At 30.2% G+C, this 19,232-nt stretch overlaps 1 protein-coding gene across 4 annotated transcripts in view; it reads right to left on the bottom strand.

Moving 5' to 3' along the window:
* LOC113368167 (tyrosine-protein phosphatase Lar-like) overlaps nucleotides 1-19,232 on the bottom strand; it is a gene marked incomplete at its 3' end in the record, with an annotated part of 46,958 nt that overhangs the window by 23,872 nt on the left and 3,854 nt on the right. For 2 of the 4 annotated variants that reach the window (XM_026609736.1, XM_026609737.1), the window contains 3 exon segments: nucleotides 1,150-1,275; nucleotides 1,360-1,470; nucleotides 1,936-1,996. In XM_026609736.1, the coding sequence (XP_026465521.1) occupies nucleotides 1,150-1,275; nucleotides 1,360-1,470; nucleotides 1,936-1,981 (283 nt within the window). 4 annotated transcript variants of the gene reach the window in all.

Genomic DNA, 19,232 nt, shown 5'->3' with positions numbered 1-19,232 from the left:
AAAATGTTTTATAAATACCAATGCGTAAATAATTATACAAATGAAATCTTTCAAAGCACAGTGTTTGAGAAAAATATGATTTGCAAAAAAAAGTGCTGCAACAACAAAAAATGCATTTTCATATTTACAGTTCAAAAAAGTTGATATTTTGAGTTTCAAGTTATACTTGCGGCCCGTTTAATAACGTTTTCTGTATAAATAAAACTATAAACAAAACTACTTATTACAATTAATTAATCATAATTAAATTATATTCACGTAAAACATCCTATTAAACGTAATTGAACATCATCTGTCAAAACCGTTTGACATTTCACGTATTAGCCACCGTCCATTGTTTTATTTAAATTACGCTTCTACAAAAAATTTCAAACTAAAAATGTAAAGTTTCTACGCGATTTTGAAATAATATCTCACCTTTCCATCTCTGGATCGGCACGAATTTTTCAAGACTAAGACTGGCCAAATCGGTTTAGCCGTTTTCGAGTTTTAGCGGATCATTTTATCGAGAGCTCCATTTTTATATATAAGATTAGATGGTAGAGTCTTAGATTTGTAAATATTTTGTAGAGAAGAATGAGACAACATCAGCTAAGTGTTGTTCACTATAAACAAACAAGTTTCAAAAGAAATTCGAAGATATCTATATTAAGGACCACCCTAATATATAATAAATAAAATAAATAAATATAAATATAAATATAAATATATGTATATGTTTGTGTAGTCAATTTTAAATTTGAGATATACGAGTAGATTGTTCTAAGGCAAAAATTTAAAAATTAGTCTTTAGTTCTAATTTTCATAATCTTAAATCCGAATGGTTCCACATAAAACTTTATGTGATAATACGTGGATATTAGATGCATCAATAGATGGACGCAAAGTACTTAATTTAGAAATATCATTTATACACAAACTTGTCTTTAAGCCAAGGGATTTTTGGCTTGTTTTGAGTAAAGTAGAATTAAAAAAAGCAGAGCTTTGTAACATGAATAATTTAAATATATTTCAATATGTTTTTCCAAGAGCAACTTGTAATTAGATTAGGTTGAACCGAGGCTACATATTAATTATAAAATCTATATTATTTTATATATTACGAAAATAAATGTTTTTATATTCAATGTTAAATTTAAAAATTCTTACCTTTCCGCCATTTGACATTGGGCATTGGTGAACCAACAGCAACACATGTCAAGTTCAAATCAGAGCCGATCATGACTTCGGTAATTGGAGGAGGAGGTATAGAAAATTGAGGGGGGACACGTCGTACTAAAATGTTTGTGAAAAATATATAATATTAGATAACATATACACATATAAAATACAACGATTATTTCAATTAATAATTTTCACCTTTAACGTATAAGGTCATAGACTTCGAATATTCTGTACCAAGAGAATTTTCAGCTACGCATTCATATTTGCCTTGATCTTCTTCTTCACTACTTACGATTTGCAAAGAACCTAAAAAATGTATAAACATATTTTATTATTTTATATTGCAATAAATAGTTTTAGTTAAAAAATGTTTAAGATTACAATATTCTTACGCTAAATTCATATTTTTTAATAGATGTAATTAAAACAATTTCAAATTTAAATTGCATAGTTATCTACTCACAGTAAAAACTGTAATTGTAAAAATAGTTCAACTTGTTTTATTTAAATTGCAAAAATATTTAATATCAATATAAAAAAATTAAAAATCTTAAAAATTTGTTTGAGTTTTTGCAAATATATAAATTTTCTTTTAAAAATACAGAATGTAGTACATGATTTTTAACATATAATAATCAACAGTGAATAAAAAACATTATTTTAAAATACACTGATAAATCCCATCATACAAATAAGTTTAATTTATTAAGTAAATGCTTATAAAATAATATTGAAAAAATGTCAATTAAAACTTACCTGCATTGCCACCACCATCTAATAACGTATACCTTGGATTTGACATATCTACAGGCACCATATCTCGAATCCAGTATATCCTATCATTTAAAAAATAAATCATGTTAGGAAATATACAAGTTGAAAATTATAAATTACGCTAAGTGCTATGTATAATTATTTACGAAGTTTAAAATATGATATGAAAATATGTGAAAGCATTATTGAAACATTTCTCGCCAAAGTTTCTGAAAGACAGGATGAGAAGACATAAAAAATAAGATATTTTTTATGAAAGTTCTTTTCATTTATATATTATATAATTTCAATTGTACAGCAATTTTGATATATAATTTAATTATTGAGTATGCACAATTTTTTTACTATATTAGTTTTTTTTTAATGTTTATCATTCGTCTTTATCCCCTTGAGTTTGCCTTTCTTCTTCCTTTATTTATCTTTGTCCTTCTTCTTCTCTTCCTTATCTTTGTCCTTCTTCTTCTCTTCCTTATCTTTGTTCTTCTTCTTCTCTTCCTTATCTTTATCCTTCTTCTTGTCTTCCTTATCTTTGTCTTTTTTTTTCTCTTCCTGATCTTTGTCTTTTTTCTTGTCGTCCTTATCTTTATCCTTCTCGTCTTCCTTATCTTTATCCTTTTTCTGGTCTTTTTTATCTTTGTCCTCCTTCTTGTCCTTATCTTTGTCTTTCTTTTTCTTATCTTTGTCCTTGTCCTTTTTATACGTGTCCTTGTCTTCATCTTTCTTTGAAACAAACAAATATTTATGTTTCTTCCACAAATCATTTGTAACCTTTTCATTCATGGTAGGATAAGCAACAGTAGTATAAGCACTAACAGTATGAGGGTACCCTAAACTATCCATCACATGGTGGATCTCCGAGTAATTCTTGCAAAATAATAACACAGCTAGATCTCCTGTACAAATATCTTGAACTTTAAGGCGATCTACTCTTAGAACTATTACACTATCAGCGCATTTTTCTTCAAATTCAACTTCATCGAACTTTGAAGTTTGAAGTAGCTTCAGCACTGTCAATTCCATATCCAAGTTATTGCATAAATTAATTCTAATGATAGCATTTTTCACTAGACATCCGCCCAAGCTGGTGAAATCAAAGTCCTGGCAATCAATATTCTGCATAGCATCAAAACTATTTACAGTTGAATTGAATTGAACAGTCGTACACGAACCGAAGACATCAATGGCTGTTATATTTTTCAGGTAATGGTCAGTCAAATTAGATTTATTTTTCAACCAATATGTAGCTTCTTCTTTATCAAAGAATTTATACCTAAATTCAAGTATGATGGTACCGCCTAATTTTAGTTTCTCCATATCGTATAGAAAAGATGAGTACCGGTGCTTATTCTTTTATATATAATTCCACGTTCAGTTCACCAAATACATCTCGAAAACACAATATGTTTCAAATTTATAAAAACTGTGGCCTATGACTCAATGTATGATAAAAACAGTATTTAGATTTCATATCTCACCTTAGATATCGGTTAATATGGCGTCACAGATAAATGAATAACAATTCGCGCGAAATTTGATAATAATATTACTTATCAAGTTTTATTTAGGCATTTATCTATATATCATATCGCAAAAAATCAGCAGTAAATTCTTATTATATAATGAAATAATATTATATAATGAATTAACTTTTTATAGAATTTATGTATGTTCTGATGGTTATTAATAATAATAATTTGTTTTTGATTAATTTCTGTTATTTTGAAAAGCCTCAACAATAAATATGGGCAGTATTCAACATAACAGAGAACTGCTAATAAACAGATCCTGCAAAAGCTACATACTTTTTAAAAGTGGAAATTATATCAAAATTATATGCAACTTATTGTTATATTACGTTTTCACTTTTCACTTTACACATCTATAAATTTTATATATATATATATATATATATATATATATATATAATTTTGATAAATTTTTATTAACATACCTTGGAGCTGGACTACCCTTTGCCTGGCACTGAAGTGTAGTACTATGACCAATTTCCACTACTCTTGTTGTAGGACTTAAGGTTATCACAGGAAATCCAGATGGAATTTTTTCTGTAACAAGAGAATATTACATTAATAAAACTGTTGATCTCAATGAGAATAAAACAACTCAAAAAGTTGTTAATGATTTTTAGACGTTAATTTGTACATAATTAAATAAGCTACAATAATGTCTAATGACATGAGACCATAAAGCAATTTGGAATACTCTTGTGAAAGACAAATCAAATTTTTCAATACGTTTAGATTTATGTTTTAAGACATCATCACGGTATGTGGACAAATTGGATAATAAGAATTATAAAATATATTCATAATTATAAATATAATGTACACAATTAGAACTAGCACAAAACACGCTAAAATGGTCTGTTGTGGATTCATAATTGTGAATCAATTAGTGACTATAGTTGCTATATATTTTAACAAATTTAGAAAGTAGATGCGCTGGAAGCAGGTATTTCGATGCATGGGAGACAAAGTCAATGTCTTGTTTTATTTCATGTTAAATTAAATTGTCTTATTTTATTCAAAGAAAAAACAACATATACATAATTAGATATATACATATATATATATATATATATATATATATATATAAACGTGTTGGGTGGTCAATGGTGTAATGGTTAAGCTCACAGACTCCTGTGGACTCTATTCTTCCCTGAATCGAGTTGATGCTCAACTCAGGTCACCAAAAGCCCTAGGCAGTACTACCCATTAGTACCCATCATATATACGTGTGTACATGTGTTTGTATTCATATAAAATGTCTCTCCCATAGTGAATTTCATTAATCGTCGATATAATAACAACAACAACAACGTCTCAAAATCAGATAAAACAATCGCATCTATCTACTCCGATAGTGTGTATCTGCTATTGTCGATTTGTGAATAAAAATAGACGAGAAACTGTCTGTAAAGCTCGTAGAGATTGGTAAAATAAAAGGCGGCACAGAATAGTAGAATAAAGCGGAAGACGATCAAGCCGTTGCCGTTGCCGTCTGCTATCGAAGTTCAATAGAATCGACGCTGCACGTCGTTTGTCCTTTGAGAAACTTTACCTCGCGAAACTAAGCAAACACCGTTTGCAAAACGATATCCCTACAGAAAATTCAACTCCAACTCAAACTAGAACTATAGAGTATAGACTCTCTTTTCCAACTGGAATATTATTCAGCGCCCGGTGCGCGACGCCAAAATCGACGAGTTTAAATAGATATCGGAATAAAATATGTTGCACTTCGACACACTGTACACACTTCGACACCAGTCGACGATATGATGAACGTTTTCAACAATTCATCTTTCAATCCGAGACGAATTTCAGGTGACATTATTTTATAAGGTATTTTAACATATGTCTAACACGTTCGGGTACGTGAATGCTATAGCATTCATTTCCCTTGTAATGCAGAATGATATGTATGCTATAGCATTCAAATTTCAAAGCCCATTACATTAAATTTAAATTCATATAATCTTAAGTTTTTGTAATTATAATATCTGGCAAAGTAATGACTAACTAATTCTTTAGGTATTTTCGTAGATATATTATCTCTTACATTGCACAAAATAGAAGACATGACCTTAATCTGACCACAATAAATATAGAATGTTCGTCAATCGATCGAAATTTTGATATACACTAGTAATATAGTAATTTCTTATACTTTAGGTATAGGTGTGTAACTGGGTATGGTTGTGCCAGAATACGGTAGTAACAGTAGTCATAACATCTGAATTGTTATTGAGAGAGGGCCAAAGGCCAAAGTCATCGCCTCCCACCTGTAGACCTAACTAAGTAGACTTAATTAAATCAAATTTACAATTATGGTCGATCAAAATTTTGATAATATACAAAATTCTTTGATTTTAAGTAGAAGGGAGAGACTGTGTACGGTTGTGCCAGGATACGGTAGTGACAGTCGTCAACCACCTAAACTGATTTTGAGATAGAGACCGAAGGAAAAGATGAAGTACATTTGTTCAAACAAGTTTACATTATTGCATCGAGTCAGTAGACTGCATTGCTTTTGAAGAGTTCAATTTCTTTGAATAATAACTGTTAATTATATACATAGATAGACACTTTGTTATTTTGGTGTAAGTTACAAGCAATTAGTTTTGTTTTATGTGAGATGTATGATTTGTGACATGTATCTCTTGTCTTTTCGGGTGGATTAAGAAAAATCTAACTTAACTAAGACAAAATACGAAAGAAAAAGGGAAAGGAAAATTCCATACAAGAAAACAAAATATTTCACAAAGATTTTTTGTTTAAAAAATATATATATTTTGTTATAAATTGTTGATATTTAAGCTTTGTTAAAGTGATTGTTGTATTATGTTTGATATTTTTGGCAATAAAAGTAAAAGTTGTACCAGTCATCCAATTCTTGTATGGTCTGATTTTACGACTAATCCATCATATTTAATAAGAGAATTTCAGTTTTTCCACGTAGGCAAATGTGCTAATTAGCATTTAATTCACTTTTTTCCTAGCTAATATATAAACAAAATTGTTGCTGATCAAAAAAAGTTGCATAACCGTACTCAGTCTCCTCCACTACATTTTATCTTGCAATCAAATTAATTTATCCCACATTTAGCGTTCCATTATGAATAAATCTAATACAGAATGTTCCTGAATCGATCAAAAGTTCGCTCTGTCTAGATGTAAAGACAAATGTGCCGATAATCTGGCAGAACTTCGAGATTCATTTAGCTAACAAAAGCGACGTCGACATGTGTATTGTTTGCCAGTAATTCAATTCTTTGTCATTCGATTCTTTTGACTGGAAGATGCTTCAAGTTTATCGGGTAAAAGTGCATCGGATACGACAATGGCACTTCAAACTAAAGTGCAAAACTGTCGTAATGCATTTACTTGTACACTTCCAGAAATACTTAGAGGAATTATAGAGAATTAAAAACTATTTGGTAGCGAGTAACAGGTAGTGTTTGAGATTGGATGTATTTATAAATGCTAATTTCATTAATATCTGGTAGATAGATAAATTAGAGAATTTGATCTATATGGGACTTATACATTTTATCATGTATGGTACAATACGAAGATGTGTCCCCTCTCTACATGAAGGATACACATTTACTCTAAATTTCAATTCAACTGTAGGTGCATATTTCTGCATAATTCGCTCTCTAGATACACAGTCCATCATGCGACATCTAAAATGAACCCTTGGTCCCATATCGGATGTGTTTTCGACTTGGAGAAAAGCTCTTAGGTGAATTACTCCCTGGGTCACAGGTGCGACGAGCTCGAGTCTTATGGCTTGTACAAGGCCCACTAATAGCAAAGCAACAGCAGCTCTGGGAATTATATTATATACTTGCTCTTTCCTCTCATCACAGATGAAAATTTGACGCATGCAGAGCGAATATTACGATCATAATATTTTTGAATGGGTATATTACCGGAAACATTACCAGTATGCCAGGACATGAGTCGAAAGTTTACCAGTAATAACAAACTCTACAAAAATAGTTGTGTATTGTATAGAGGCTAATGACAGAGGCCAATCGCATCTTTAAATATTCAGTATGAAGTATAAATTCTGAAGTTCATATTATAGAACTTTTGAAAAACTTGTTCAAAATTAGTACCTGGACTGTTTGGTACCGCATACTTTGTCATGTGTGAACGAGTTCCTTATATAAAGTAGTTCATCTATTACTACCTTACACGAAATTATTTCTATCACAATATTATTATAATTCTGGTGCAATTTTCTTGGAATGTCGATATCTACCGAATTGCCGAAACTTGGTAATTGCACATGCAAAACCCCGCCCAATAATGTTTAGTTTTGATTAATTTCTCACATAAACGTATACACTAAAGATGTTGATGAATAATTCATATTGAACTTGGGACATGTGTGTAAGGTAAAATTATGAATAATTTAAGATCACTACCCCGTACGCAATGAAGCAACAAAGTTTCAGTAGAATATTCTAATTTGGTATAGTATCCTAAATTAGAATAATACACGCTTAATACATATTAATACTCAACATGCATACTTGAATGAAAAGTACAGTGTTAAAAGTATAGCTTTAAAGTTTTACTAATAAGTACTTGAAAATTGCTTTCCTAGAAAATTTCATATTTTGAAGTAAAACTTCTTTAGGCGCGACTAGGGTGTAAATTCGTACAAATGCAACGGAATTGCGTTACAGCAGATAGGATAAGATAAGAGTCGAGTGCCAATAATTCGTCATTCGCTCTCGATGATATTATTTATATACTGGTTGATTGTGATTAGTCGTCGCGTATGTGAATAGAGATCTGTCGTTGTATGGGTACATATATCAACAAGAAAATCGGCATAGATGAACATTTTAAAGTTACATCATAGTACAAATCTTGATTTAATGAAAAATGCCTGAATCAGAAGAATATTTTACCCTGTCCCCTGTAAATAATTATAATGAAAATAATAAAACAAATGCAGCATTTGCGCCGTGTATGAAACATAAGTTTATTGAAATAATTTCTATATTATTCGTAGCTTCTATAAATCTTTGAAGTTATTGAAATGGAAAATATTTTTAAGGCAAAACAGATATTACAGCTATTCAAAGAATGAGATTATATCGCCAGCGAAAAAGTAAAAAAAATATCATCAGTCAATGAATGTATGTCAATTTTAATTACATGAAGTTTTTCAAACACAATGATTATTTGCATAATGAGTGAAGTTGCAAAAACAATTTTTGTTTAGGCGTTGTTTAACATAATCCGCTGTGTGAACGATTATTATAGAATTTATTAATCAGCAATTACTTCATGAATGAAGATTCATTTCTAAATGCTAATTACAAAGGCAAACCGATTATGTCATATTTGAATTTGAAATGACCTTAATGACATTATTGTTTTTAAATATTATACATATTTTTAATGCTATTACAAATATATAATTTATAATTTACCATTATATAAATGTGTATAATGGTTGACACTAATAAATGTGCGCATCATGAGTGTTACAATATTATTAATAAATATTATTCAAAAAAATGGTTATATAAAGTATTTATTTTTACTTAAATTGCATCTTGTACAGTAGCAAATAAGTTTTACATCAATCGCGTGTAAATTTTTTTGAATATATATTTCTTTAAGTAAATATAGATACGGATATGAATAAGTACTTTATAGTCGGGCTTTATGTTAATAAAAATTATATCAATTATTCAAATTATCCTCTCACTTCTCCCTCACTTCTCTCACACTGCTCTCTCTTCTCTCTCACCTCTCTCCCCTATCTCACCATCATTCAATTTCTCACTCTGGGTATATCTGTAGATGGATGTATACGATGTGTGCAGCTCGAAATTGTAAAAATCATTACAAAACCACCATAGAATCATATGAATAAAAAAATCTTAAAAAAAAAATAATAACTAGTGGTGTATGGCATCGTGCCTTACTTAAGGCAAATTACTGGAACTTCCGTTCCGCAATGAATTATTCGAAGAATATTAAATGTTTTCGAATATATTATTAACCTTCATTATTCGTATTTTATAAACAATGTAAAAGAAAATTTCTGCATTCTTTGCTTCGTATCTCCGAAACTGCTGAATCAACCTTTACCAAAAACTAATCAGCAAGTCTCCTTATCAATAGGAATAGTTTTGTCAATAGAAATTGGTTGACCGGTGCTCCCAAAACATATCTATACGTCTATACGTATCTATGCATACATACATACTATATATATACATATATACATATATATATACTATATATATATATATATATATATACTCATATTCCTATATACATTTTGTTCAGAAAGGTGTTCCGAAATCTTTGAAACGTAAAAATGTAAAAATTTTCATTTTCGATTTTTGGCCGATTATTATAACTTGACCTACGCAAAGTTAAAAAAATTTATTACAATATCAATATTTAGCCAAATTCTGTATTTCTCTTGCCGTTATCGATTTCGGTTCGGCTAGATTATAGTTCTCTGTAAAGCCGCCGTTAATCCTGGCCGCGCTGTAATCGCACGCGCCATCTTAACGGCAAGCGGATGTGACACGTGAAACGCTCATGAATTTTCTCTCACAAACCGGAACCGGCGGAGTGCTTAGGTTGCACTCACCAGGACGACACGAATTTAACACGTCGTTTGGAAATTTTGTGCAACTATTTCATAATTTTTTATCTCTTCATCACAACTTCATTGTGATTGATGACTGCCTATATTGAAGATACGGTAGTTTGTACTTTTGCTAATTCCAAAATAATTCTTATTTTTAACCCTACAATACTCATTTTTTCTTCAATTTGTGACAAAAATATATTGTTTGTAACTGGTTATCAGAAAATGAGGAAAACTTATAAAAATTAACATAAACCCTTTGGTAAATATTTGTATTATTAAATTGCCAAATGTCAGTAGAATCTATAAAGATATCAAAACATGTCGCTAATCAGAGTTTTATAGCTATTGGAACGATTGAGGTTGGTATTCCCACATATGGAACCCTTGTAGGGTTCTAATACGAATTTACTATCAAAACTTTCCGAAGAAGAAGGACGATCTCTATGCATTATCCTAATGAACTTGCAATTTTATAAATCGTTTTTTTTTTTATTTTGTCCTCTCAGTATTCGATTTTAAATCAGAAGCTACATGAAACTGCTATAAATCATATAAAATCAATTCTAGATTCGCATTTCACCGCATATTAAATAACCTGCTACAAATAGGATTGCATATGCACACGTTTGCGATTTATGAGTAATAAAATAGCATATGAATATGCCATTAAACCATTTCGGGATATTAGAAGAGCAACGAAAATCGTAAAAACTAGTCTATTAAAAGAGTAGGTATATATGAAATATATACTTGCAGATGAAATATAAATTTGCAGATCAAAATTCCACAATAATAAGAATATAGAAAATAATAAGCAATAATTTAGATAAATTTAGGCAGTTTAATGCCTACAGTTATCATCCTTAGTTAATATGTAGTTCTCTGACTGTGTTGAGACATAAAATGTATCAATTTACCACTGGTCCGTTTTGCACCTCGGCCATACATACGGAATAATTCCGTATTTAATATTTATTAAAGCAATATACGAACAAACATATGCGCCTTGTAACACACGTTCATATTATATTCGCATACATTTTCTAAACAAAATTCATAAACATCGCCATATCTGCGAGACTGAACACGCGCGCGCGGCAGCGTTTCATTTAAACATAAATATCTGAAACTAGTTTGCGGGCGTGACTTATGCATATCCGGCAGTAACGGCGTTATAGCACAAGTTACTCGTTATAACAATTCCATATTATGCATAACAAATATAACACATTTCGGTATCTATGTCTTCTGTTCGGTGCACACTCTCACGAATTGGTGGCAGCGGTGGTACTGGTATGGTCGGAATAAGTTTGCGCGGGCGGACTGACTGCCCAAGTGCGTAGAATTTTAGCAACTCCGTTTTTTTAAACATTCAGTGAAATACTTAGTTTTGAATTTGCGGGTCTATACAAAATGAGTCTCTTTTTTCTATATATTCTTTATACTCTTATTTATTTTTTTGCTATATTTTACTTAATTGATAACAAGCGAGTAAACTAAGTTAAGTTTGAGAAATTCGAAAAATACTTTTGAGATGTTTGTAGTTATCCCATATTATTAATATTATTTAGCGTAAAATAGTTTAATTAACCCTCTCACTATGGCAGTGTTTTATTCAGAAAAGACACTGCTGTACGGACCAGCATGTTTTCCAATAGTGTTATTGAACGGATTACACACAACAACATGATTTAAGATTTTTCAATCATCATCAATAAAAACGTATATATAAGAGAAATACATCCCAAAAAATGTAAACACCAAATTAGAAGTCTCATTAATTCAACCTATAATTAGTTATAAATAAGGATCGGTACATTGGATATCGTCTATAGGCGACAACCAATCGCCTATAGTATAGGCGAATTGGTTGTACAGGCCCTATACTGTGGTCGACACTCATATCAGAATGGCTACTATTTTATATCAAATATTTCATGAAGTATATTATTACAACTAAAGTTATAATGAAAATTATATTACATTATCAATGTAAAATTTATTCAAAAAATGACTTGTACCCATAATTAAGTAAAAGTCACTTGAAAACTTCTTTCCACTGACAATGCTTAATTATTCTAATTATCAAAATAATTGTGATAAGATTAATAAATAAATTTCTATTTAAGTAGTCAACCAAAGTTCGTGAAATTATATAGGATTTCTCTAAGATCATTTTTTACATAGCACTGCAAATCACTACTTGAAAATGAATTTATTGTTTAATATTTCCTATAATTTTCCATTTCTCAACTATAGGAAAGGTATGTTATCAAACAAGTGAGAAAATTGTGCTAGATAATTTAAAAAAAAATTAACTCTTTCGAAGTTTTTTTAAATACTAAATCTTCTAGCATAACATTTTAATATATTAAATTTATAATTTGCGCATATTCTTATTACTTTCACTAAAGTATTGTAAAACTGTACATTGTTTATAGTCAATAATATAGTTTATTGAAATAAATTCATTGCAAAATATTTAGAGTAGTTACAAAGCAGACAACATTTACAATAGCTAAGTATAGCCTGTAAAAAAAGAAAGAAGGATAGGAAAAACGAATAAATGCACGAATTTGTGCAATTCACTTGTTTTCATATTTCGACTAGAAAAAAACTAATTAAAAGCTAGACTAGTGCAAAGGCTGGCGTTGAACAAATATATTCATCACTTCTCCTCAATTCCTTCGGTGGTCTATTTATCTAACAGTCTCCTATCATGTCTCATGAGCAAGACTATAAATCAAACTAAAAATGATTAAAACGGACTAGAGACAATTTTTCATAGAGTTGCTTTTTAATACTCCTCAGAGAGAGGTATAAGCAGCTCGAGGTGAATTTAGTGGTGTTGGGAGAGTCTGCAGAGCCGACGGTGAAGTTAGTGCCGATATTAATATTAATAACCGGGCCGCGGATGACAGGGCGGCCGCCACGACGTTTACATTGAATAACAATATAGAATGCCGCTGGGAAATACAGACCCCCTTCGCTAATGTGCAATAGTTTCTCATTTTGCGCACGAACTTCTGATCAATAATTTCATATTATTTGCAATGACGCTGATATTTTGAGTAAAACTGTACGAAGTAGTAATTAAAACGAGGTTAATTATTCTACTTTAATATCATAGAGAAATTAATTAAAGAACGCGATGCACTTTTTAACTTTCTGTAAGATAATTGTAATCGTTCAAAAATCGAAATTGAAAATTTTTACATTTCTTCACGTTTTGAAAGTTTCTAAAGATTTCTTCACGTTTTGAAGGCATACGTCAGAAAAAATGGATGTGTGTGTGTGTGTATGTATGTATGGATACAATTTTTCGTCAACGTTTTCGTTTCGACGTCAAAAAACATTCGATTCTATTGATAGGGAGATGTGCTGATTAGTTGTTAAGGCAGGTCCAGCCGTTTCGGAGATACGGAGCAAAAAGTGCAGAAAATAGAAATCGAGTTTTTGAGTGATTGGAGCATAGGATTTGAATGATCCAAAAAACGGGGAGAAGTGGTAATTAGTTTTTGGCAAAGGCAAGTCCAGCGGTTTCGGTGATACAGAGCTAAATGTGCAAAAAATGGCACTTTTTAAGAGAACTAAGCGTCCGATTTGAATGATTCAAGAAACTTTCTGCTTGTTTTAACAAAATAATTAGTAGTGTATGGCATTGTGCTTTAGGGCAAATTGCTGGAACATCCCGTACTGTAACTATATTTATCTCCTCGTTCCATATCTCCAAAACGTCTGGACCAAAAACTAATCAACACATCATTCACGAATCATTCTAATCGGATGCTCCGTTCTCTGCAAAGTTGCTCTGTATCTTTGAAATGTTTGAACCTGCCTTTGCGAGAAAATAATCTGGGTGTATCCAAATACACCCAGAAACACACACACACACACACACATAGACACATTCATCCAATTTATCTAATAAGGTATGCCAACATGTTCAGAAACTGGTTTTGAAGTCTTCAGGAGGTCTTGATCGGTAAAAATATACAAAAAAATTCATTTTAATTTTTTCGATTACTATAACTCACCCCACTCGAACTAAAATTTCTATTAAAATTTGAATTAGAAATCCACACGGTAGTCCACGAGCAAAACCATTCATTCCAAGCGATCGATATTAGCATATCTCAGCAATAATTCCGTTTCTCTTAATAATTCAAATTGAATTATTCATTATTTCATTTATTATTTAAATTTGTCTGCTTCAGTAGTGTGCGTTGCTTATAGATTTCGTTATCTTCGTCAATGCATTTTAAATTATACAGAATGAAACTTAGATAACATTGAAATATCAAGTATTATTGCTGATTTTATAAGCAAATTGAACGATCAATAAAAACGAGGAAAATATAAATAGCAAACCGTATAATTTAATATTAAATCAGTTTTTGTAGATGTGAGAATACAATTTATGTATATTTCTGTAATAAAAATTGAAAATTAAAACATATCAACAACATATGCGACATCCAAATGACTATTTTTATGTACGAGTGTCGTCTATAGACGACATCCAGTGTTTCGACCTTTAGATATTGTAATTTTTTAGATCATTAGAAGTGTAATCCTAATTTTTTTAAACATTTTTATTGATAAATTTCAAAATATATTTTTGCGCCTGGTCCCTCCAATAGTGGCACTGGGCGGTTTGTTGTTTCGTACAGCAGTATCTCTCCTGTGGAAAACACTGTCATAACGAAAGGATTAAAAACTATTTTTAGTAGAATTTTTTGCATTAAAAATAATTAGATACAGTTTCTTAGATTTCATCTAGATAAAAATACAAAAAATTAAAAAAAAATCTAATACCTTCTCTACTTTGATGGCACAGTTTGTATTGTAATATATTTGATTTGTGTGCTACTTTTAGGAAATACGCTATAACCAATGTTTTAAATAGTAATGATTCTGTATTAAAACGATTAGAAATTAATCTACGACTTTCAAATCTAATTTCTATGGTCTGCTATCTGAAATACACAGCAATATACTGATCAAAGCTATTATTTTGACTAGGTAGAGCATTAATTATAAATAGACAAAAAACTCTCAGTGTACAAGACCAACCTTTTTAATGCAAAAGCTAAAAAAGTACCAAATATTTCTATATCCTTTTTTATGACTTTTTACCATTTCTTTTCACAAAATTTCCATGTCACGTACAACGTCAATCAACATTTATAGATAACTGTTACGCGGTTACTGGACGCGTTGTCATCGTGAAAAAACTCAATCACAGCCGTGCATGGTCTGGTTATATAATGTAATATAAAAATCACAAAAAATCATCCTCTCGATGGATTGTCGAACATTTCGTTGAACCGATGACATAGCGATTAGCTTTCATTAACGAGATACAATGATGACAGAGAATCGTGTATTGTGCGTTCGATCCGCACGAATTTTTCGATTTTTTGCCGCACTCGTTATTCTGAACGTAAAAGGGTTGTTTGATATCATATGATGGGATGTGATATTCAAATATGTGAGTCCATGGAGGTACATATGTTTTATCTTATATAGAGATGAAGATAAAACAAATAAAATAAAGGTTATAATAACGGATTTTTGTTACGTAACATTAAACAAATTCTCTACAAAGTCTCAAAAATTCATATCTACAGACTCCTTAAAAAAGAAAACTTAAGTTATGTTTAACAATTTTTAACAAAAAAGAGTTTCAGAATTTTATTACCAATAAATTAGAGTGGTGATAAGGTAACATTCAGACAGAACAGTTTAAATAAACGATGTAGATCAAATTCGATAATGTGTCAATTATTTAAAAATACTTGTAACTTGACTAGGAAAAACGCAACAATTTATTAAAATGATTGACAAATATATATTACCCCGTCACCGTTATTAATTAATAATTATGGATCGGCCGAATAATTAATTCATGTAAACAAAAACATAAAAGCGATCGAAAACTGCAATTAATTTTATTGCGGATCTAATTAGGATTATCTAATTTCTCTTTTAATTGCGTGGAAATCAATTATTACATGGCGTTTTATTATTTACGGCAATGCGGTCACACATACTCTTATATTATGATTAATTGTGGGAATTGAAAATATTTCATATTCGATATACGAATATACATACATATATGACTAATTACGTTTAAGTATCTTTCGGTTGCATAATTTGACAGAATATAATTATTTTAATAACCGAGCACTGTATTGTTTTTGAATAATTAATGGATATAAATTTTAGGGGTAATAAACGACTTATGATAAATTTAAAATAATAAAACTTATTACACTAGTACTAAATTCGAGTAATTATCATTACTATGTTTATGTAATTTTATTGTATTTACAAAATTTTATGAATTTAATTCCGAATTGGCCAGCCTATCACTTTGCTCAATAGTTTATAAATCACATCGCGAAAAATATAATATAATATTGGAACTAAAAATGATAAAAATCGGTTAAATACAAATAAAATGGCTTATACCCTCTTCCACAAAAAATAAGACATTTCTCAACACCTTTTAGCAGAAAATTTTAACGAAAATATCTGGTGTTGTATTTAGGAAATTTAGCATAAAAAAGTTCAAATAAATTCAAATGCCTCAACTTATCTGCCTTTCCACAATTAAATATACTTGTCTTTCAGTAACTTTTAGCAAAAAAAGGGATCAAAAACAACTGTGGTCTTATTTAGGAAGTTTAGCAAAAAAAAATCAACAATCAATCTATGGAACCTCTGTACATAGGGTTAATAAATAAATTCAAATGCATCAGTTTATTTCTTTTTCTGCAATTAAAAATAATATATCTTTCAGCATTTTTTTGTAGACAATTGGAACTAAAATAATTGACGTCGTATTTAGGATACTCAGCAAACTAAATTCAACAGACAATATTTGGAACCACTGTATACAAGATTACATTCAAATTAATTGACTGATTTCCCTTTCTGCTATTAAAAATAACCTGTCTTTTAGAATCTTTAGTAGAAATTGGAACTTTGACACAATAATGCAAGAGTCAACTTATGGATACCAGTACACAAGATTAAATTGATAAGTATCGACTTATTTCTCCTTCCACTATCAAAAATAATTTGTATTTCAGTGTATATTAGTAGAAAATTGGAACAAAATTCTCTGCAATAATTAAAATATTGTAACTTTTTCTGCAGGAAGTTAATAAAATTAGAGAACTACGAAACAAAATTTAGCTAAAGTATAAATAAATGGTAATAAATTAATTGGTGATACGAGCCATTGTTAATTATTAACCATCAGTGTACATTGCCATATGAATTTTATACCAAACATCCAAATAATATATTTTTTCCGTAATATTTTATTATCAAAAAATATTCCGTGATATTTCCATCTATCTCTATACGATTTCGTTCGGCTTAGCATCGGGGCACATATATTTATAACGGCAATTTCTCTCCATTCAGTGGACTCGAGACGTGCGTAATAATTTTCAATTTGACTGCCGGACGCGCCCTTATGCCTTTTTCCTCACGTCTGTCCATGTGATTCCGGCGTTAGTGGGCCTTACCTTACTGCCAGACATGGCGCCTTACCTTTTACCTTAACATATAACGGATTTAGAACGTGTTAGTCTCGAAACTGAACATTTTGTACGGATAACTGATATATTACAGTCATAACGTATGATGAATGGAGATATAAAAGGCCTAAACTATAAGTTATGTCAGATATTGGAGAAATGGGAACGTAGGTAGAACGAGGTAAAACATTTATAATATTTACTTTTATATTTGTTTAGGATTCATTATAACTCAATTATTGTTTAATACATTGAAATATGTGATGCACTAATACAGTTTACATATTTGTGTTTATTATAATTCGCTAGATCATAAAAGGTTTGCAATTGTAGTAGTACATGATGGGCCAAAGTCGAAGGATCGCACAATCCAATTTTGTACTAGAGGCAAAAGGTGGCCATTAACATGGTATTATTTTACCAAAGGGCGGTAGTATATAGTCTTGAAAACCAACAAAAATTATAACCAACATGGTAATATATAATAATGTTTTTTCAGACAGAAATAATTCCACTTTAAATGCATTTTTGTACATTTTGTGTTACAATTATAAAGCTTAATATGAGCAAAGTGTATAATTACCAATGAAATGTATATCTACAAATTGAAAACGCAGTAATAAGATATAATCATAATAAATTCTGCAGAATACAACTTATTACATTGATGTAAATAATGATTTATTACCTAGCTATCACAAATAGGCAATAATTTCAACTAAAACGCAGCTAATTGAAAACTGTGATGACAAAGACCAAAATATTATAATTATTAATATGTATATAGGTTTTCTACTTTTTAACTTCTGGAGTTAATGTTTCGACAAAACATGAAATGTGCTAAATTTACGTTTCTCGAAGTTTCAAGTCATTCTGAATCGTTTGGCACCAAAATTGGAAAGTCTGTGTCTAACTGAGTGAATGTGTGTATGTAAATGTAAGCTGGAATTTGACGCTTCCTCAAAAATGACTTAACCGATCTCAAAAAATTTAAAGCCATTTAATAAAATTCTAGAAGTACTCGCTTTGATTATTTTTATGAGACGGTCACCCGAGCCGTTTCTTTTGAATTAGCAGATAAATGTAAATAAATTCGGCCACGTTTTCGAAATAAAATCTGAACCGATTTTAAAAACTGTCTGACAGACATCATTAATATAATCATTAATAATAGTTGTTAGTTAAAAATGAAATGTTCATGCAACTTATCTTGGCAAATTTCACTTATATTACACCAAGTTATGATAATATAATAATAATAATTTATGATAGTATATAGTTCGAAATATATGTTCTTTAATTATCTGAATTATTTATAAAATAAAATGTACAATATTTTGTGAATTAATGGCAGAGGTCACAAAATTCAAAGCAATTATTCTCAATATGGGCAATACTACATTGAGGCTTAGCTGTACCTCTGTTGCAAGAACTTGGTCTTGCACCACAGGTTTCAGATTCTAGTCCTGTGTCTAAATAAGAAGTAGTACATAGAATCAACCAGTTGTTTGCCATAGAAATTTTAGACATTAGATCACCATCAGAAGAAACTTAATAGTAATTTGATATGAGAAA

Source organism: Ctenocephalides felis, unplaced genomic scaffold, assembly GCF_003426905.1.
Source record: "Ctenocephalides felis isolate EL2017-DRISC unplaced genomic scaffold, ASM342690v1 CF-g0.4_SCAFFOLD_01170, whole genome shotgun sequence".
Taxonomy (NCBI): Eukaryota; Metazoa; Arthropoda; class Insecta; order Siphonaptera; family Pulicidae; genus Ctenocephalides; species Ctenocephalides felis.
The sequence above is the reverse complement of the archived record's forward strand: the minus strand, read 5'-3'. Positions and strand labels throughout refer to the sequence as shown.